The sequence below is a fragment of the Equus quagga genome, chromosome 19 (genome assembly GCF_021613505.1).
Source record: "Equus quagga isolate Etosha38 chromosome 19, UCLA_HA_Equagga_1.0, whole genome shotgun sequence".
NCBI lineage: Eukaryota > Metazoa > Chordata > Mammalia > Perissodactyla > Equidae > Equus > Equus quagga.
The window spans coordinates 41,705,428-41,728,741 of NC_060285.1; the positions used below are offsets into that span (position 1 = coordinate 41,705,428).

Below are 23,314 nucleotides of genomic sequence, written 5' to 3' on the forward strand. Positions count from 1 at the left end.
TAATAAAATCTTTAAAAAAAAAAAAAATACCACTTAACAGAGAGTGACATCAGCATCATGGTGGAATGAGCTCTTCCCTTAGACTCTTGCCCCTCAGATACAATGAAAAGGACATTCATAAATGAACAGAAGACTTTCACACAACCTAATAGATGTCTGAGAGACACATGTGGCCATACATTTGAAGGGGAGGTGCCGGACCCCATCAGAGGAAGTAGAAGGAGGTAAGGGCATCTCCTTTCCCTCCCCAGCAGTTACCTAGGGCACAGGACTGCGTGCAGCTCTGAGAAGAGAGGAGGGAGGGACAGCTCTCTGCAGGGATTCCTTCACTCTCCAAATTGCCTCCCAGCCATAGGAAAGCTCCACACAGAGGAGGCTAAACCATTGCAGGAGTGTCTTCATCAAGCCAGCGCCCAGGAGGGCAGCTGGTAAGGGCAGAGTGAGAATGCCCTTGGGATCATGCATACGAAAGAAAGTGCTCCTCCTGCTGCCAGGCACACCAGGTCAGCTGGTCAGCCAGAGCAAGGGACTCCTGCTAGAGCACCTGTGCATACATCAGTAAAGCAGCAGCTGTGAGCTGGCAGTTGCATGTGGGCCCTGTCAGCATAGACCTCAAAGGACAGGCACAGATGCCAGAGATCACGGCGGTCTCAGAATACCCAGGTCCTGCCCCCTGTCCTGCCAGTCATGGCAGCTGGAAGCTGCAACCAGATACTACCAATATGCAAAGGCACAAATCCACACCATCAAATAATATGAGGAGGTATATTAATATTCCAGACTAGACGGAAAATGACAAGCACCCAGAAATCAAACCTGAAAGCGCAGAAATTTGTGATCTAAATTACAGAGAATTCAAAATAGCTGTCATAAAAGACTCAACGAGGGGCCAGCCCAGTGGGATAGTGTTTGGGTTTGTGTGTTCCACTTCCATGGTCCAGGGTTCACATGTTTGAATCCAGGTGCAGACATAGCATTGCTTGTGAAGCCATGACACAGCATGGCAGCATCTCACATAAAATGGAGGAAGACTGGCACAGGTGTTAGCTCAGCAACAATCTTCCTCAGGCAAAAAGAGGAAGGCAAAAAACAGAAATTAGCTCAGGGCCAATCTGCCTCACAAAACATCAAACAAAAATTCAGTGAGTTACAGGGAGATTCAGAGAGACAATTCAGTGAAATCAGGAATAACATAAATGAACAGAGGGAATTCTTCACAAAAGACATTGAAACTATGAAGAAAAAACCAATCAGAAATGTTGGAGATGAAAAACACAATGAGATAAAGAAAGCTCTGGAGTTCTTGAATAACGGAGCTGATATCATAGAGAACAAAATTAGGAATTTGGAGGACAAATATAGAAATGCTTCAGATGGAGGAGGAGAGAGAACTAAGACTAAAAAGAAATGAAGAAATTCTGCAAGAAATATCTGACAGACTAGGAGAGAGTGGAATGATATATTCAAAATTCTAAAAGACAAAAACAGCCAAGAATACTCTATCCAGCAAAAATATCGTCAGAGGTGATGGAGAAATAAAATTTTTGCCAAATAAACAAAAGCTGAAGGTATTCATCACCACAAGATCCCCCCTACAGGAAATGATGAAGAAGTCCCTCATACCAGAAAAAAAAAAGAAAGGATTTATAAAGCCTTGAGCAAGAAGATAAATAGGCCAACAAAATCAGAAAATTGCAGCTCTCTATTAGAACGGGTTAGCAAAAACTTAATTATAACGTTAAAGATAAAAGGAAGGAGAACATCAGAAATAACTATAATCTTGTTTGTGGTTAAAATAACCACAAACTCACAACACAAAATGGAATAAATTGTGTCAACAGTAACTTAGAAGGGGAAGAGGGAAGGGATGGAACTGCTTTAACTAAGGAAATAAGAGACTATCAGAAAATGGACTATCTCAGGTATGAGATTTTTTTATAGAAACCTCACAGTAAACGCTAAATAAAGAGCAGATACACAAATGGTAAATAAAGAGAAAACCGTCATAGAGAACTACCAAACTGAATTGGCAATCCAAAATACATGGGACAAGAAAGAAGAGAAATACAGAACAACCAGAAGACAAGTGATAAAATGACAGCATTAAGCCCTCATGTATCAATAATAATCATTCTAAATTAAGTGAATCAGATTCTCTAATCAAAAGACACAAAGTGGCTGGATGGATTAAAAAACAAGACCCAACAACATACTGTCTCCAGGAAACACATCTCAGCTCTGAAGACAAACACAGGCTCAGAGTGAAGGAATGGAAAACAATACTCCAAGCAAATGGCATTCAAAAGAAAGCAGATGTTGCCATACTTGTGTCAGACAAAGTAGACTTCAAGATAAAAAAGGCAATGAGAGGGGCCGGCCTGGTGGTGCAGCAGTTAAGTGCACACATTCCGCTTCGGCGGCCTGGGGTTCACCAATTCACATCCCAGGTGTGGACATGGCACCGCTTGGCAAGCCATGCTGTGGTAGGCGTCCCACATATAAAGTAGAGGAAGATGGGCATGGATGTTAGCTCAGGGCCAGTCTTCCTCAGCAAAAAGAGGAGGATTGGCAGATGGTAGCTCAGGGCTAATCTTCCTCAAAAAAAAAAAAAAGGCTATGAGAGACAAAGAGGGGCAGTATATAATGATAAAAGGGACACTCCACCAAGAAGACATAACATTTATAAATATATATGCACCCAACACTGGAACATCAAAGTACACAAAGGAACTATTAACAAACCTAAAAGGAGAAATTAACAACAACGCAATAATACTAGAGGGCCTTAACACCTGACTTACATCAATGGATATATCATCCACACAGAAAGTCAACAAGAAAACAGTAGAATTAAACGAAAAACTAGATTCGATGGACTTTAGATACATATAGAACACTCCATCCCAAACCAGCAGAATACACATTCTTCTCAAGTGTGCATGGGACATTCTCAAAGATAGACCATATGTTGGGAAACAAGGCAAGCCTCAATAAATTTAAGAAGATTGAAATCATATCAAGCATCTTATCTGATCAAAATGCTATGAAACTGGAAATCAACTACAAGAAAAAAGCTGGGAAAGTGACAAATATGTGGATACCAAACAACATGCTACTGAACAACCAGTGGATCATTGGAGAAATAAAAAAAATCTGGATACAAACGAAAATGAAAATACACGATACCAACTCATGGGATGCAGCAAAAGCAGTGCTGAGAGGGAAACTCATAGCAATACAGGCCCACCATAACAAACAGGAAATATCTCAAATAAGCAATCTTAAACTATACCTAACATAACTAGAAAAAGAAGAACAGACAAAGCCCAATGCCAGCAGAAGGAGGGAAATCTAAATTAGAGGAGAAATAAATGAAATTGAAACCAAAAAAACAGTAAAAAGGATCAATGAGACTAAGAGCTGGCTCTTTGAGAAGATAAATGAAACTGACAAACCCATAGCCAGACTCACTAAGAAAAAAAGAGAGAAGGCTCAAATGAATAAAATTACAAATGAAAGAGGAGAAGTTACAATAGATACTACAGAAATACAAAGGATTATAAGATAATACTATGAAAAACTATATGCCAACAAATTGGACAATCTAGAAGAAATGGATGAATTTTTAGATTCATACAACCTCCCAAAACTGAATCAAGAAGAAATAGAGAATCTGAATAGACCAATCACAGGGGAAGAGATTGAAACAGTAATCTGAAACCTCCCCAAAAATGAAATTCCAGGACTAGATGGCTTCTCTGCAGAATTCTACGAAACCTTCGAAGAAGACTTAATACCTGTCCTTCTCAAACTATTGAAAGAAAGTGGAGAAGATGGAACACTTCCTAGCACGTTTTATCAGGCCACCATCACCCTGATCCCAAAGCCAGACAAGGACAGCACAAAGAAGGAAAATTACAGGCCAATATCGCTGAGGAACATAGATGCAAAAATCCTCACAAAATATTGGCAAATCAAATACAGCAACACATTAAAAGGATCATACCCCATGATCAAGTGGTATTTATACCAGGGACACAGGGATGGTTTAACATCTGCAAGTCAATCAGTGTGATACACGACATTAACAAAATGAGGAATAAAAACCACATGATCATCTCAATAGATGCAGAGAAAGCATTTGACAAGATCCAACATCCATTTATGATAAAAACTCTCAAAGAAATGGTTGTATAAGGAAGTTGCCTTTACTTAATAAAGGCCATATATGACAAACCCACAGCCAACATCATACTGAACTTGGAAAAACTGAAAGCTGTCCCTTTGAGAACAGGAAGAAGACAAGCGTGACCACTCTCACCACTCTTATTCCACATAGTACTGGAGGTTTTAGCCAGAGCAATTAGGCAAGAAAAAGAAAGTATATCCAAATTGACAATGAAGAAGTAAAACTCTCCTTGTTTCCAGAAAACGTGATGTTATATATAGAAAACCCTAAAGAATCCATCAGAAAACTCTTAGAAGTAATCAACAACTACAGCAAAGTTGCAGGGTACAAAATCAACTTAGAAAAATCAATTGCATTTCTATACTGTAATAATGAACTAACTAACAGAAAGACAAGTCGAGAATACAATCCTATTTACAACTGCAACAAAAAGAATAAAATATCTAGGAATAAATTTAACCAAGGAGGTGAAAGACCTATACAATGAAAACTATGGGACACTATTGGAAGAACTCAATGATGACAGAGGGAAATGGAAAGATATTCCTTGCACGTGGATTGGAAGAAAAACTATAGTTAAAATGTCCATACTACCTAAAGCAATCTACAGATTCAATCCCAGTCAGAATCCCAATGACTCTTCACGGAAATAGAACAAAGAATCCTAAAATTCATATGGGGATACAAAAGACCTCAAACCGCTAAAGCAATCCTGAGAAAAAAAAGACTGACTTCAAAATATACTACAAAACTGTAGTAATCAAAACAGCATGGTACCGATACAAAAACAGACATCAGATCAATGGAACGGAATTGAAAGCCCAGAAATAAAACCACACATCTGTGGACAGCTAATCTTCGACAAAGGAGCTAAGAGCATACAATGGAGAAAGGAAAGTCTCTTCAATAAATGGTGTTGGGAAAACTGGACAGCCACTTGCAAAGGAATGAAAGTAGACCATTATCTTTTGCCATACACAAAAATCAACTCAAAATGGATTAAAGACTTGAAAGTAAGACGTGAAACCATAAAACTCCTAGAGCAAAATACAGGCAGTACACTCTTTGACATCAGTCTTAGAAGGATCTTTTTGAATACCATGCCTACTTGGGCAAGGGAAATGAAAGAAAAAATAAACAAATGGGACTACACCAGACTAAAGAGCTTCTGCAAGGCGAAGGAAAACAGACACAAACTGAAAAGACACCCTACTAACTGGGAGAAAATATTTGCAAATCATATATCTGACAAGGGGTTAATTTCCAAAGTATGTAAAGAACTCACACAACTCAACAACAGAAAAACAAACAACCTAATCAAAAAGTGGGCAGAGGATATGAACAGACATTTTTCCAAAAAAGATATACAGATAGCCAATAGGTACATGAAGAGGTATTCAGCATCACTAATCATTAGGGAAATGCAAATCAAAACTACACTGAGAAATCTATAACCTTAGACCCGTTAGAATGTCTATAGTCACCAAGACAGAAGGTAACAAAATACATACACTGCTGGTGGGAATGCAACTGGTACAGCCATTGTGGAAAACAGTATGGAGATTTCTCAAAAAATTAAAAATAGAAATACCATACAACCCAGCTATCCCACTACTGGGTATTTATCCAATGAACTTGAAATCAGTAATTCAAAGAGACTTATGCACCCCTATGTTCACTGCAGTATTATTCACAACAGCCAAGATGTGCGAGCAAGCCAAGTGCCTATTGACTGATGAATGGATAAAGAAGATGTCATATATATACAATAGAATACGACTGAGCCATAAAAAAAGACAAAATCATTCCATTTGCTACAACATGGGTGGACCTTGAGGATATTGTGTTAAGCGAAATAAGCCAGATAGAGAAAGACAAACACTGTATGATTTCACTCATATGTGAAACATAAACTAGCACATGGACAAAAAAGAATAGATTAGTGGTTATCAGAGAGAAAGGGGTTTGGAGGTGGGCATAAGAGGTAAAGGGTCACACTTATATGGTGACTGACAAATAATAATGTACAACTGAAATTTCACAATGTTATAAACTATTATCACCTCAATCATAAAAATATCGCTTAAAGTAACAGAAAATAAGGTACACAGCAATAAATCTAACGAGATGTGAAATATCTTTACATAGAAGAGTATAACATTAAGATTATGTTCTTAATAAATGGAGAGACATACCATGTTTCCGATAGGAAAATTCAGTATTAATAGCATGTCACTTCTCAAGTTGATTTTATCTGTTCAATGTGTTTTGAATCCGTATCTCAACAGGATTTTTTAATGGTACTTGATAAGGTTCTCCTTTACTCTCTAGGGAGAGCGAAGGGCAAGGAAGAGTCAAGACACTCCTGAAGAGGCAGAGCCAGGGCAGGGTCGGGGTTACTTAGTACTTACTGTAATGCTCTGGTAAATAAGACTAGGGGTGTTGGTGCTGAAATAGACAAAGAGACAAAGCACAACAGAGATGTAGAAAAAGACCCAAGCATACATGAAAACAAAGTTTATGGTTTTAGGAAAATTAGTTATTCATATGAGAAAAAAAATGAAAACAGATCCTTCCTACTGTGCACAAAATCGATCCCAGATTAAATGTGAAAGATAAAGCTTTTAAACTTCACAAAATATAGAGAATATTTTTATAACCTTGGGTTAAGACATTCACACACCCCCCAAACAGAAAAGAAAACTGACAGTCTATCTCATTGAAATTAAGAACATTTATTCATCAAAAGATACCGTAAAAATAGTGAAGAAACAGATTAAAATGGATGTAACTGACAAAGAATTAATATCCAGGAAAAGTAAAGTACTCCTGTAGATCAACCAGAAAGGCCAAAACCCACTAGAAAGATATCCAAAAGACATGAATAGCTGTTTACATAAGAGGTCACACAAATGGCCAATAAGTGTGAAAAGATGCCTAACATCACTGGGAAACTGACAAAGGGAAATTAATGCTATAATGAATTGCCATTTCACACTGACGAGGTTGAAAAAATTTTAAAATCTGACGATTACAAGTGTCAGTGAGGATGTGAAATAGCAGGAACTCTCATTTACTCTTGGTGGAAGTGTATGTTGGTAGAACCATTTTGGAGAACAGTTTGGTTCCAAAATACATAGTAAAGGTGAAGATGAGCACACCGTAATCCTTAACTTTTACACTCCTTAGTATATCCTAGACCTAGTGAAATTCTCACAAATGTGTACCAGCAGAATTGTTTGTAACAGAAAAAAAAATGTGGGAAAACCCAGATGTCCATTATCAGTGGAGTGAATAAGTATTACAATATATTCATACAGTGGGATACCATACCACAATGAAATGAATGATTTAAAGCTGCAGGCATCAGTATGGAAGAATATACAAAACAAATTAAAGTTTGTGCAGTATGATATTTATGTAAACTTTAATGGCAAGTAAAATGAGTCAGTGCATTGTGTAGGGATAGATACATGGTAAAGCAATGGAATGAGTAAAACAGTTTGAACAATGGTTAACTGCTTAGAAGGGAGCATGGTGCAATCAGGCACACATGATAAGCTTCAAAGGTATTTGTCGTGCTCTTTTTCTTAAGTTGGTGGTTATTACCTAGGTTTTCATTTTTATTAACAATGTTGAAAATGTATATATGTTATATATACTCTTGCGTATATGTATTTAGAATAAATGCATTTGTCTTTTTTCACAGTACAGCCTGTGTACTGCTGCTGGTCCCTGTGGTGTTTTCCTAGTTCTGTAACTTGTTGTTAGTGACATCCGTCGATTCCGACTCCTAGTGACCCTGTGGACAGCAGAGTGGAACCTTCTTGGTCTTTCTGTGCCATCCTCTCACCTCCAGAGCTGTATCAGACAGTGCTCCACTGCTGTTCGTATGATTTTCATGGCCAGTTTTTTTGGAAGTAGGTGGCTGCATCCTTCTTCCTAGTTTGGCTTAGTCTGGAAGCTCCACTGAAACCTGTCCACCATGGGTGACCCTGCTGGTATCTGAAATACTGCTGATATAGCTTTCAGCACCAAAGCAACCTGCAGCTGCCACAGTATGACAATCGATAGGCAGTGGTGTGGTTCCCTGATTGGGAAATAAACCTGGGCTATGGGGATGAGAGCACTAAATCTTAACTGCTGGACAGCCAGGGCTGTCTAGGTCTGTAAGTAAATGAGAAAAATAAGTACACTATTAGGAGTTTTTCATTAAGTGAAATTCCTTGAATGTAAAGGACTGTCCTTTATGATGAGATTGTAGTCTTCCCTGTTATATGATATTTAATGTCTCTTTATGAATTGATGGAGATTGTGAATTATAGGTTTAAAAATATATATTATGTCTTATCAAGATAAAAAGCCTGATAGCAGTGCCACAATTTTGGAGGGAAATCTTAGTGATTCACAAAATTCGAAATCTAGGAACCATAGGTATATGTCATTTACCTGTGTGAGGAGATTGTGGGCATAGGGTAAAGATAAGGAAATCCTTGTATTTTTGATGGAGTAATTGACTGTGAAGTTAGTTGGATATGTGATTACAACTGTGGAACCAAAATAACTTCTTTAGGATCTTGTTAGGCTCATCATTAGGAAATTTCTGGAGTGTGGCAGCATGTAATTTAATTTATGCCCAACTCCAAAGGTCCTAAAGTTGAATGGAGTCTCTAGTGGATAATAAGGAGATGTAAGCATTGGCATCAATATGTGAACATCACCTGGGCGAGGGAATGGAGAGATCAGTGTCTATGCTTGCCATCTTAGAACAAGCAACATTGTCCTATTACTTGGTTCCCATGCTTGGAGAGAAGGGCTGGAAGACTAGTTACTTGGAGAACACTAAGAGACTTAAATGGGTACCGTGGGGAATGAGATCTTCTTTGTCTGTTATGTTTTGAGAACTTAGTTATATAGGAAGAAAGAGTAATAGCTTTTTTCTAGCATGATACTTGTGCAGCTTTCTAGTGGAAGAATCCTTGAAACATAGATGTTTTTTGTTTTCAGTTGAGTCCCTGATTTGCAAACTGTTCTTATATGTGAAAGATGACCTGGTTGAGTGGCCTGTGTCCCATAGGCCCCCCTTTCTTCTGCACTATCATTGAGATGTGCACCATTTTTTCCCTCCTACCACAGATCCTATTGTTCCCTGGGAGTATCTTTTTTATCCCTAGTCTTTGAGTCTCACCTTACCACAAAACTGCTTGATGCTGGCATCTTTGTTGGCAGGTTTAGGGAAAGGAGAGTGAGCACGAGGGGGAAAGTAAACACTGCTCCCATGGCTGGATTCTGATCTTGGCTCTATTGCTCATTTAGTGTGTGACCTTGAGCATATATCTCTAAGAGCCTGCTCACCTTATCGATAAAACCAGCATCCTACTGCTTTTATAGATCATATTGTTGTTATTTGAATCTATTGAGAACATGTATGAAAACATTTTTGATGGCACATTAATTACTGTATAATTATGAGGTAATAGTATGATGGTTACACTGATAGATACTATATTAGTTTAATACATTTTCAGTTAAATAGGTTTTTATGAACAGTCTTATAAACCTAAGCATCTCATGTAACGTTTACTTTGTGGGAATAGACTGAGTTTCAATCAACTTTTAATAAATGTGTATTCACATACACATATTGAAAGCTCAGTAAGAGCAGAAACTAGGGATTATTATGTTCATAGCTCTCTTGTGCTTAACATAGTTCCCAATACGTGGTGGGTGCTCACTAAATTTTTGTTGAATGAGTGATTATATTATATATATAATTATAAAGAACTTTTCATTCAACAGTGAGTATGGATATATAGACAAGAATGCTATCCAGTCTAAAGTTGTCTTAAGCTGTCCTTTTAATTTTGTATGTGCATTTGCGTAAGCTTTTATATTGAGAACATATTTAATACTGAGAATCTTCAGAGTTATTTTTGGGGAAATGTAGGATACAAGGTGTTTGATCATCTTGAGATTTTACTAGTTATAGCTAAGAAACTGCTTTGCTTATTGGAGGACAGAAATTGATGGAGAGCTTTATTGTGTTTTCTATTTTAAAGCAAAGGTCATTATCACCATCTCAATTTATTTGTTCCGTGAAAGGTTATGAATAGACTTGTTTGCTAAGCCTGAGCTGCTCCGATGTGTGAACTGTCTTCTTCTTTGAATTGCATGCTCTGTGAGGGACCTTACTGCTGAAATTGTGTAGTACCCCCTTCAGAGGTTTAGTTCATTTTGCAGGGTAGTGGTTCTCTTCGTGTTTGGATATAGTGCTTTCTTAAATTCTTGTAGATTGATTTTTGTTTCAGTATTTTGATCTTTTTCCAACTCTTCTTGCTGCTTTAAGCCTTTAAAAATCTCTTAAAGCCTAGGTTTGTTTTCTTGGGATTCAAGGTAAAGTATATAGCTCTTAAAATACTTTCATCCTAATTTAAAGCAATGTATTTTATCATGAGTGTGCCTATGGAACTTTATAGAATTTAAATGGATCTTCCAACTATCAAATTAGATTATTTAAAAATATCAGCTGTCTTTGCCATTTATCTGTTTTTTAAATAAAGACGATCAGGAATTGGTCCAGGGAACTCGTTCAAGTTCTGATACCACAGTGAGCTGTCTCCTGCAGTCCTCATCTCTGGCTCTGTAGAAAGAGAAACTAAGACTGGGCATTTTCTTTGGACATATAGCAGGAACATCTAGAGAATCTTTTTATTATGGCCTTTTGTGGTTTTTCCCTCTGCTCAAATGTCTGCTATTTTAGTAAGGAAAGAGCCACTAAAGCAAAGATAATATATGTAGTTGGTCTCTTCAGTGACAAGGTGGTAATAAAATATTATAATGAGTTCGTTTTAATAATAGAGAATTTCAAAAGAAATATTATTGTTTGTTTACGTCAGTGTTTTCCAATTTTGACCATGACCCATGTAAGAAATACATTTTACGTCACTACCCAAAACATAATGTGTATAGTTTACCCAAAACATGATGTATATAGCTAGTTATATAAAAAACCTAAAACAAATGATTCATGAAACAGCTTGCCTTTTAACCTCAGAGTATGATGCACTCTAATATTTCCTATCCTGGCCTGTTGTGTTTGATTTTAAACAATGCTATTTGTCACCCACCAAGTTGATTTTTCAACTTACCAATGGGTGGTGACTTGAATTTTGAAAAACATTTTAAAATAAATATGTTTATCCATAGGTCAAAATCTATTTCTAGTGTAAATGTCTCACATGACTTTCAAAACTATTTTGATGATCTTGCAACATTCTTTTCTCTAATTTTTACTTGTTTTCATATACAGATAATATAGTGTAAACTGGGAAAAATGTTAAATTGTTAACCTGGATATGTTTTAAGAGTGTTCAGCTTTGCTGTAAACTTGACAGTAGTTGAATCCTGCCAGCGTGACACAGTAAAGAGAATGCAAGAGGTAAATCCAGCTTGAGCATAGTTTGATCCTTAGTCTGACTTTAAAGTTAATACAAAATCTGTAGTGAGTATAAGTAATTCTGAAATTAAATTGAAATCACAAGAGATATATAAAATGTTTTAAAAATAAATCTTTGGTTCTTGGGGGTTACAATTCTAGAGTTTGGTTTTAAATTAACAGTTGCCTTTAAAAATTTGTTTTTTTTAAAGTGTTTTTTTCCATTATTGAAGAAGGGAGTATTTGTGATTACCTTGCGAAGTTAATTTCCAGCAGTTTGTTATATCCTATAATAAGATCATTATAGTATAATTGTTTTCTTTGGATTAGATTATAGACTCAAAAAATGTAAGTTATTATTACTACCTTACATTTACAAAACACTTTATATTGATCAAAACATATGTACATATGTATGCAGCCATGCATTGCTTAATGATGAGGATACATTCTGAGAAATGTGAAATTAAGTGATTTTGTCGTTGTGCAAACATCACAGAGTATACTTACACAAACTTAGATGGTATGACCTACTACACCCTAGGCTCTGTGGTGCTAATCTTAGGAAATCACTGTCATATATGTGGTCCATCATTGACTGAAACGTCGTTATGCAGTGCATGACTGTATTTATATTTATCCTTGCAATTATGTGATGTGTAGGCAAGGCAAGTGGTAGATAATAATTGAACCAGATATAGGATCCAGAAATATTAGCTCCTAGTGTTGTTTCCACTGGTTCTAATTGAAGTAATGCTTTTTTAGTTTACCAAGTATTTTCATCAAGTATTTTGAGTTTACCAAGTATTTTAAAATCTTTAACAAGGCTAATGGAAGCTTTGTGAAGTTTGTGTAAATATGGCTGCTGCATTTATTTCACCACCATTCAGATGAGGTGGGAAAGATGGAGTTCTTATTTAAATTTCCAGATGATTAGGCCCCAGTGATCACATCTCAGGGGAGAAAGGGTATAGATAACCGATTTGACTTAGGATTACTCAAGTGAGTGCAAAGAAAGGATAAAATGGTAACAGGTGGCTAATAGGGAGGGAAAAATAAATCCTGCTAATTATATCACTTTATTTAGTAATATTTTGTTATTCTTATCTGCCTTGCTTCTCTGAACTACTGAATTACGAACCTGGACAAAATAACAGCCTACATTTGTGGAGTGTTTTCCATATACCAAGCAACAGTCTAAGAACTTTGAAAAAAAATTTATGTGTATATGTATAATGAAATGGTTATGCATATATTTTATAGAATAACCGTAAAACCAATACTTACGTACCTAGCACCCCACGTTTAGGAGAGATCATTGCCAGTACTTTAGAAGTCTTTGGTCTCTCCCAATCCCAGTGTCTTCCCCATTTTGCCCTCTGCATGCCCCAGGTAACCACTATCCTTACCTTTGTGTGAATTTTTTTTTCCTTCCCAAAGCCCCCCAGTACATAGTTGTATATTCTAGTTGTGAGTGCCTCTGGTTGTGCTATGTGGGATGCCGCCTCAGCATGGCCTGACAAGCGGTGTCATGTCCGTGCCCAGGATCCAAACCAGCAAAATCCCGGGCCACCCAAGCGGAGTGCGTGAACTTAACCACTCGGCCATGGGACCGGCCCCTGTGTGAATTTTCATGCTTTTTTAATCCTCAAATAATGTTACCTTTACCTGTGCATGTCTAAACAATTTGGAGTTTACTTTGAAAGACTGACTAGTAAGCACAAACCCATTTTGGGAAGGAAGGGGCAATATTGCCACTATTTGACAGAGCTTCCCAGGAAAAGATAAACTGAACAAGGTCTCTGGGTTATAGGTTGGCTTTGATTTCTTTGAGAGTTTAACAAGAGCCTCTGCTATGGAAAACATTGGGCGGGATCATTAGCAAGTCCTGGGAAACGTCGGGTCCCTCATAGCTTCAGTTTAGGTCTTACACACTTGTCAGTATATGTGGTCAAGAAAGGCGAGAAGGTAGAAAATAGAACACTTCAACACTTGCGTTGTAGAAGACAGTGACAAGAGAATGAGCAGGCAGGCTGCAGACTGGGAGAAAATATTTGCAAAAGAAACATCTGTTAAAGGACTGTTGTCCAAAATATACAAAGAATTCTTAAAATCAACAATAAGAAAACAAACAATTAAAAAATGAGTGAAAGACCTTAACAGACACCTCACTAAAGAAGATACATAGATGACAAATAAGCATATGAAAAGATGCTCTACGGCGTATGTCATCAGGGAAATGCAAATTAAAACAACAATAAGATACTGCTACATACCTATTAGAATAGCCAAAATCCAGAATACTGACAACATCAGTGTAGAGCACAGGAACTCTCGTTCATTGCAGGTGGGAAGGCACAATGGTACAGCCACTTTAGAAGACAGTTTGCTGGTTTCTTACAAAACTAAACCATACTCTTATCATACAATCCAGCAGTCATGCTCCGTGATATTTACCCAAAGCAGCTGAAAACATAGGTCCACACAAAAACCTGCACAAGGATGTTTATAGCAACTTTATTTTGTAATTGCCAAAACTTGGAAGCAACCAAGATGTCCTTCAGTATGTGAATGGATAAATAACTGTGATACATCCAGACAATGCAATATTATTCAGGCCTAAAAAGAAGTGAGATATCATGCCACGAATAGACACGGAGGAACCTTAAATGCATATTACTAAGTGAAAGAAGCCAACCTGAAAAGGCTTCACACTGTGTGATTCCATCTATGTGACGTTATGGTAAAGGCAAAGCTATGGAGACAGTAAAAAGATCAGTGGTTGCCAGGAGTTGTAGCCGAGTAGGAGGAATGAATAGGAGGAGCACAGAAGATTTTTAGGGCACTGTGAAAATACTCGGTATGATACTGTAATGATGGATACATGTCATTATACATTTGTCCAAACCTGTAGACTGTACAACAGCAAAAGTGGACCCTAAGATAATCTTTGGACTTTGGGTGATTATGATGTCTCAACTGATGGGTTCATCAGTTGTAACAAGTGTACTCCTCTGGTGGCGGAAATTGATGAGGCAGGCCATGCATATGTGAGGCAGGGGGTATATGGGAAATAGCTTCCTCTCAATTTTGCTGTGAACTTAAAATTCCTTTAAAAAATAGTGTCTTTAAAAAAAAAAAAGAACACGTCAGTGTATTAGAAGTATCCTCAGCTTATCCAAACATAATGGCCTGTGGGAAAGAAAAGAAACTTCATCAGCATACTGTCAAGACAAACCAAGGTCAGAAAAGAATTTGGGCAAAGCTCACCCAAACAGCTTGTCCTAGGATTAAAAAGAGATGGTACAGTGGTAGGGGACTTTTTGGTGATGACAGCTCTTTTATATTGAATGTCCTGTGTCCTGTATTCCATGCATTCTTAATTTGCTGTCACTTTTTGGTAGAGTGTGTATTCTAGTACAGCCTTTCTTAGCTAGGGTTCTGTGAGGGAGTAAGGCCTATAGAAAATAATTTAAGTGAATATTTCCTCAGTTCTCCCAAGGATATGCTCATGGTTAGAGCCATTATAGATGCATGGGAGAAAAAGTTAATTCATTTTGAAGAGTGGATATTTTAGTACGTTAGACCGAATTCTATTGTAGAACCCCAGGTGAGAAGGGCTACTCTAACAAACTCTTTAAAAACATCTGTGGAAAGTACATTTTTGAGACCTTGTATGTCAAAAAATATTTTTATTTTACCCTAATATGTAGTTAATCCTTTGGCTGCGTATGGAATTCCAAGTTGGATGTCTTTTTCCTTCCAATTTTGAAGGCATTGCTTATATTTTTGTGCTGATTCCAGTATTATTATTGATGTCAGTAGCTTATCTGATTCCTGATCTAAAGGAACTTGAGGCTGTGAGTTATCTGCAAAGGGATTCTTTGGTATAAAGAGGTTTGGTTCTCACTTTTTACCACTGCTGGTTTGTGGTTTGGCTCTCTTGGACCTGCAAGGCAGTGACTACTTATTTCATGCTTTCCAGTATCAAATTTATGTTGCTGGGTGTACTTCCAGATTGGAAATAAGAACTGTGATCAGAAAAATCAATCTAGGGTAGATAAAGAGGATGGTTGACTGGAGCTTTTTAACTTCACTTAAGGTAGATTAAGGTAAATGGATTTAAATATAACTAGGAAAGAATTCTTTGGAATTTTAAAGATTAGGTATAGAGAGACAACATAGTGTATTATTTTGGCCGTAGGTACTTTCCTGTTAGATATAATGATGTGGGATCATACCAGTCACTTAGTTTTAACCTAGTAAAGAGAGATATTTCTATTTGTCACTGTGATGATAAACTTGCGTTTTTTTTAATTGGAGAGTTTTAAGTGGGACATACTTACTGGTTCATTATGTATTTTGCAAAGTATAAATGTAATGAAGAGGAACTGTAGCAACTCATATCTGTTTCAGAGAACACATATTGGAGCATACAGCATTAATGATGATGTCTTTCTAATCTTCTCTGGGTTGGTATGAACTAACACTGTCTTAATGACTCATATATCCCTGCTAGAGGTAAAACTTACATGTTTATTCTTTGCTTTAACTGTTGGAATCCATCAAAATTATACGTGAAAGAATATCTTTCCTCATGAAATCTTAATCATGCCTGAGGCAAGCAGTAGATTAGATATACATCTGGAAGCTTCAGAAAAGATAAACAATGTTATGTTTATATCCACTTTTGCAGTAAGCAAAAACTGGAAAGGAAAGAATCGGGAAAGTGGTGGATACTACAAAAACACAGTGGATATGAGAAAAGAAGAGAAACTGTTTTTATTACTTCATCCTAGATCTCTAAATATTGATCTTGCTTTGTTTTCCTAAGGCAGCAATTCAGTGCAGGGCATTAATGGTTTAATAAAAAGGTAAAACATTAGTGGAATAGCCTTTCTGGTTTATCAGTTCTTTTTTTAAAAACGCAGCAGCATGGCTTAAGTGCCTTTTCTGTCAGTCTCTTTCTTTATCTGTTTATTGCTGATTTGACAGTCTCTGGTCCTTCTCCTTTGCTGTTAAATGTGTGTGTCCTTTGTTTTTGCTGGTGGGTTTTGCTACATTTGGATGTGAGGGAAAAGCCTGTCATTGCCATACTGGTCTAATTAGCCTTCTGGGTGAGCATATACATTAAATAGGCCTTCTAAGCCATGAAAGAAGAGAGCTCACAACAACGTAGATTTTCTTCCTGTGCTGCGGTCTCGCCTGTTTTATTTCCTCCACGAATTGATGGCCGAAAGCTTGTCCGGAACGCTTCATTTGGAGGATACAATGAACTTTCTCCTTCGTTGCCAGGTTTGCTTGTTTAATCTTGCATTCTTTTCTTAATTTCTTGCCAACTTTTCATTGAAACAAACCAGACGTTTTAACATCTTAAAACTGCTTTCATTTAAACAAAACAATTCTATAGTGAAAGGTTAGGTTTTAGTAACTGCTGCTATATGGCTTGGTTTTTCCATATTTTCTCTGAGTCTCTTAAGCTCAAACTCGAGAACTAATGATTCAGTAAAGTATGAATCTTGTATGCTTATAGCATGGATTTTTGCTTTAATTATAGAAATAAATAGTTATTATGACCCTTTGATAAAATTAAAACCTTTTCTGGACTTGAGATAAATGTAAAATTCTATAAATAAACAAATTGCTCTGAGATTTTTGCAAATGAAACCCAGATATTTGATGTGGATATTTGTTTGGCTATTTTCTGCAGAATGGTAACTATAATAAAATTGATGTGTAGTTTAAGCTTTAGTAGCTCATGTCCTGACTAAAGTGAAGAGTTCTGCCCAAGTATAATTTTGGAAATGCCTTACTTGTTGTTAGATGTGTTTGTATATGATTAGTTTTTGCGGTATGTATTTTTAGGGTAATATATATTAAATGAAATTAGGCATTTGACAGTCATGAGTTAAACATTAAATAGTTGGTCAATGAGATGAAGGTATAAGTTGTTCATTTATTGATATTGTAGCAAATATTTGGGTATATATTTTAAAAATATGAACAGTCTTTGTTTTCTTTTCAAAATTTTAAACTGCTACATAATTATATCTACTTTTTAAAGGTTATATTATTTTTAAAAATAAAAATATTCTTTGAATACTCATGGCAAAGAAATATTGACTGAAACTCATGCTTGCTTTAACCATTTTATGACACTTATATTTTGTTAAATTTCAATTGTATTTTCTGTTTTCACACTAACCTTTATTCTTGATTTTTGTGAGTATTCATGTTGATAGATGGTATATGAATTCTTTTGAGATAGTGAAACACCTTATAGAAGGTATTACCTGGGCAATTAAATTAATTTATTATAAGTTCACTAATTTCATTTTCTTTTCTAACAGTGTTTCCAAAAAGAATTGGAAACCATAGTCCTGAGCTGTTGCCTGCGTAGCATAGCTTTGCACAGCATTCCTGACCTGCATTTAGTCTTCCCAGTGTAACATGGTTACTGTCATGCTTCTGACGTTCTCAGAATGGTGCAGATTTTAGTGTTTGTCTTTGTCCAGAAGAGGCTTTGAAAATACAACATACTGGAATTTTGTAATGTTGTTAAATACTCTCTTTGCTTTGGCAATCTGACTTAGTTCCATTTCTCTGTTTCTCTCTGTCTCTTTGTTTTTTTTTAAGCCAGAAGCTTTCTGGCGCGCATTTGCTGACCTTCATGCCATGAGTCTACTTAATATTAAAGAATAATCATGTGACCCTAATGACCAATAGAAAACTTCATTTTCCAAAAGTTTGGTGTTTACTTAATGAGGCAATTGAAGGCAGAATTGTCAGTTTATCTTGTCAAAGCTTATATTGAAGGTCATCCTGGATTGATCTGTTTGGATGGAAAAGTAAACTGTTGGCTTTGTTTTCTAGTTCCTGAAACAGAGAAAGTAATATTCATAGGGCTGCTTCCGTGTTCCCCTCGATACGACCAACAGTTGTGTTGCAATCAGCCATGTTAAAAAGCTCTTTACAATATGTGTTATTTTATCAGCTAAGAAATAGAATGGTATTAGATGCTTCAAAGAAGTGGCTATTTATTTATTAAGTTAAAAGTAAAATTATGGTTTCTTCTGAGACATTTCATTGTACTGAAAAAAAATTTTTAGATGCGTTTTTATTTGACATCATTAGAGGAGGAGAGGTTCTAAATTAGTGATATTTAAAGATAACTTTGTCTTACTTCTTTGAGCACTTTTTTCATTTTACTTTTCTTGAAGAAAATCTCTCTCTTTTTTTGTTGTTTTGGTCACTTCTACCTTAAGAAATATATTGGTGTTTTGAGATATAATATAAAAATGGTACCCCTTGCCCATGTACTCATAGTGACACTATAGTGCAAATTTTTTTTTTTCAGTTCGTGTCTCTTTGTCTCTTTCCTTAATCTCAAGTATCACTTCTAGGTATATTCATTGGACCAGTCTCTAGAGCAGTACGTAAAAATCGGAGTAACTAAACTTTGAGCAAAGATATCGTTTATAGACAAACTGTGAGCTTTAGTGCACAGATAGATTTCTTTTTAGTATATATGTGTGTGTGTGTGTGTGTATATATATATTTGTTTTTTCAGGAAGATTAGCCCTGAGCTAACATCCACTACCAATCCTCCTCTTTATGGTAAGGAAGACTGGCCCTGAGCTAACATCTGTGCCCATCTTTCTCTACTTAATATGTGGGACACTTGCCACAGCATGGCTTGATAAGTTGTGCATAGGTCCGTGCCTGGGATCCAAATGAGCGAACCTTAGGCCACTGAAGTGGAGCACACAAACTTAACTGCTATGCCACTGGGCCAGCCCCTCTTTTTAGTATATTTTGACTTCTCAGAGGTTTTTTTTCCTGTACAATTTCTTGATTTGTGGCTGTATTTGGTGTAGTTAATTTTAATATAACAATTCTATATTTTGCAAATACCTATTAACTCTATATTTGTAGATACCTATATCTAATCTCATTTCATAAGACTGAAGCAGCATAAAGCTTACTTTATTATATCTAAACATTAATGAACCAAATTTGTTACTGAAGTATATAAAAAGGTTATACCTTATCAATGATGATAATACTTGTATTCTGTTAACAAATTAGAAGTTAAGGACAGAGTGCTAATTTATTTAGGAATAATATTCCATTGGATTAGTAGGAGAAAATAAACTCTATGTACTACTACTTTATTGGAAAATATCTTTATCACCACAGATTTAAGGAAGACTTTCTTAAGACCAAAAAGCACTAACACTTAAAGAACAAGGTTGCTGAATTGACTACATTAATATTAAGAGCTGTTCATCAAAAGAAACCATGCAGAAAATAAAAAGACAAGCCACAGAATGGGGAGGTATTTGTAACGAATATAGCTGGCAAAGGACCAGTACCTGGAGTACATCAAGAATTTGTGTATATATGTCAGTAAGAAAAAGATAGACAATGAGTTGGGTTTTTTTAGTGAGGAAGATTTGCCCTGAGCTAACATCTGTTGCCAATCCTCCTCTTTTTGCTTGAGGAAGATCCAAACCTGCGAACCCCGGGTGCCAAAGCGGAGTACACAAACTGCCAGCTGACTGGCCCCAACGAGTTTTTAAAAAATGCACAAAGGATCTGAAGAGGTTCTTCAAGAAGAGAAAACTAAAATGACTAGTTAACATATGAGAAAGTGTTCAACGTCATTAGTCTTCAGGGACATGCAAACTAAAACCTCATTAATATACCATTGATATACCCAACAGATTGACAAAAATATTAAAAATTTGTCAATATTGATGTTACCATAAATATAGAGAAAGGAGAACTCTTGCCTGCTGTTAGTGGAAAAACAAACAAATTGATAAATAATTTGGTATTCTTTTTTTTGTGTGTACACCTTAATATATTTCAAATTCTGTGTAGATTACATCATGTTCATCACCCAAAAACTGCAATTTGATATTCTTAAAGTTGAAGACACACATATACTGTAACCCAGGAATTCTACTTCTAGGTTCAAACCCTAGAGAAACTCACGGATATATATGTCCACCAGGATACATTTCCAAGAATATTTGTAGCAGCATTGTTCACAAGAGGGACAAACTAGGAGCAACTCAAATGTCTATCAACAATATATGGATAAATAGTGATACAGTCATGCAATGGGAGGCTAATAGGCAGTGAAAACAAATGAAATACCCACTGTCACACACTGGTAAATAATGACTGCAAAAGTCAAGGTAATTACTTTTGAGTAGAAGAAAAGTAGGTAGTGGTCAAGAGTGGCACTGGGGGAGATATTATGAGACGCTGACAATTCTCTATTTCTTGATTTGGGTGGTAGTTTTGCAAATAGTCACTGTATACATTAAATTACACATGTTTTATGCAATTTTCTGAAGGTGTGCTGTGTTTCACTATTTAAAAAACCATCACAAGTAAAAGTGGAGTCCATTTCTATTAATTTTTGGATCAAGTTTATCAAATTTTTGTATTTGATAGGATAAATAAGCATAAGAGCCTCCCTTTCAGGAACTCACAGTGAAGTATGGAACATGAACATGGAAACAAATAATTGAAGTATATTGTGATAAATATGGTAGTACAAATGTGTATGAAGTGCTTTGTGTCTCAGCGCAGGGGACAGCTAACTGTGCCTACACAGTCAAAGCAAGGCCTCCCAGAAGAGGTGGCTTTGCGTCTTGAGAGGCACCCTGGCATTTTAGAAACAGCACGAATTTTAAAGTTAGACCCAAGTTTGAATCAGCTCTGATACTGTCACTTATTGACATGAGTCAAGTCACTTAATTTCTGTTAGCCTCAGTTTTTTAAATTATATAAAATATAATTAATATTTGGGGGTTTTTGTGGTGGTGTTTTAGAGATTAGAAAGTAACGCATCTAGCATAGTGTCTTACAATCACAAGTGTTCCTACAAATGGTTTCTTTGTTGTTTTCATTAATATTATTATGTTAGTTATCATTATAATTATCATCATTGTTGATGAATGGATCAGAATTAGCCAGGTGCAGAATAAGTTAAAGGAATATAGATTAAGTGAGAAAGGATGTCGAAGGAGGAGAGATCTAGTAAACTGGAAGAATAGGGGCTGGCCTAGTGGCGCAGCCGTTAAGTTCGCACGTTCCGCTTCTCGGCGGCCCAGGGTTCGCCGGTTCAGATCCCGGGTGCGGACATGGCACCGCTTGGCACGCCATGCTGTGGTAGGCGTCCCACATATAAAGTGGAGGAAGATGGGCACGAATGTTAGCTCAGGGCCAGGCTTCCTCAGCAAAAAGAGGAGGACTGGCAGTAGTTAGCTCAGGGCTAATCTTCCTCAAAAAAAAAAAGAAAACAAAACTGGAAGAATAGGGAAGGATATCTGAGTTTTTATTTATTTATTTTATTGAGGCATAATTTACATATACTTAAGTGCACAGCTTTTTGACTTCTTAGTTATGTATAGACGCATGTGACTACTTCCCAGATCCCCAGACTTCCTCCTGTCCCTCCCAGTCAATTCCTCCTACAACAGAGGTAAACCACCGTTCCAACTTCTAACACCATAGACTAGATTTGTCAGTTCCTAAACTTTATATAAATGGAATCCTACAGTATGTACGTTTTTTTTTGATGGGGAAAGGTGGCTTCTTTCACTCAATGTTATGTCTGTTGTTTTGTGTAGTAGTAATTGGTTTTTTTCCATTGCTGTGTAAATTCTATTGTGTAAATATACTATAATATATTCATTTATTCTACTATTAATAGCCATTTGAGTTGGCTCCAGATTTGGGCTATTTGAATAAAGCTGCTTGAACATTTTTGTGCCTGTCATTGATGAACACACATGCTCATTTCTGTTGGGTTTATCTCGGAGCAGAATTGCCGTGTGTTAGCATATGCGTGCGTTCAGCTTTAGTGGATACAATCAAATAGTTTTCCAAAGCGGTTATGCCCCTTTAGACTCCCACCAGTAGTAAACAGAGTTCCAGTTGCTCCGCCTTCTCACCTGTACTTGGATGGTGTTGACCTTTTAATTTTAGCTATTTTGATGAGGATGTAAGTTTCTATATCATTGTGGTAGTGGGGAGGATAGTAGGAAGAGAATTGACTACCTAAAATCACTAGCAAGCAAACTTGGTGAGAAGTCATGATCTGAAACTTTTCTGCATTATTCATAATGGTCAATAATATGTTATAGGCTTCAGGATTTTGACTATAAATATCACTAAACTTTTTTAAATAAAAATAATTTTAAAGTAATTTTGAATCCCCATACTTGGTGGAAAATACATAAATGCCTAAGAAGTATTTTGGCAGAACCTTTTTGGCTTCTACTAAATATACTTTTGTCACTGACTTTTTAAGATAAAGATTATTTTGCACGTTTTTAGGAAACTAGCTTTATCCAGTCTAAAGAAAGAGTCCCTGGTGTGACGCTTTTTGCTTCGCTTACCTTGGAATTACCCTTGAAAACTTAGTGTACAGTATGGCAATATTTTATTTTTAAAGTTTTTGAACATTTTTCTATCTTCTTTGCATTTTATGCTGATCATCTACTTATTTGCCCTTAGTTAAAGCTCAAAAGTAGTTGACCAGACTTAGCATTTTGCTTTATCCCTCTATACTTTTTAAAAATATTTATTTGTTTATTTTTGTGAAGAAGATGGCCCTGAGCTAACATCTGTGCCAATCTTCCTCTATTTTGTATGTGGGATGCTGCCAC

The 23,314-nt window shown here is 36.4% G+C and overlaps 1 protein-coding gene across 14 annotated transcripts in view; it reads left to right on the forward strand.

The window, feature by feature from the left end:
* Window positions 1–23,314, forward strand: part of OSBPL8 (oxysterol binding protein like 8) — a 190,977-nt gene that overhangs the window by 104,413 nt on the left and 63,250 nt on the right. Inside the window, exon 1 of one of the 14 annotated variants that reach the window (XM_046646902.1) lies at window positions 16,760–16,919. The exons of the other annotated variants lie outside the window; for them this stretch is intronic. Within the exon in view, the coding sequence (XP_046502858.1) occupies window positions 16,775–16,919 (145 nt within the window). The 5' untranslated portion in view covers window positions 16,760–16,774. Of the gene's footprint in view, window positions 1–16,759; window positions 16,920–23,314 lie in introns of those variants that run through there. 14 annotated transcript variants of the gene reach the window in all.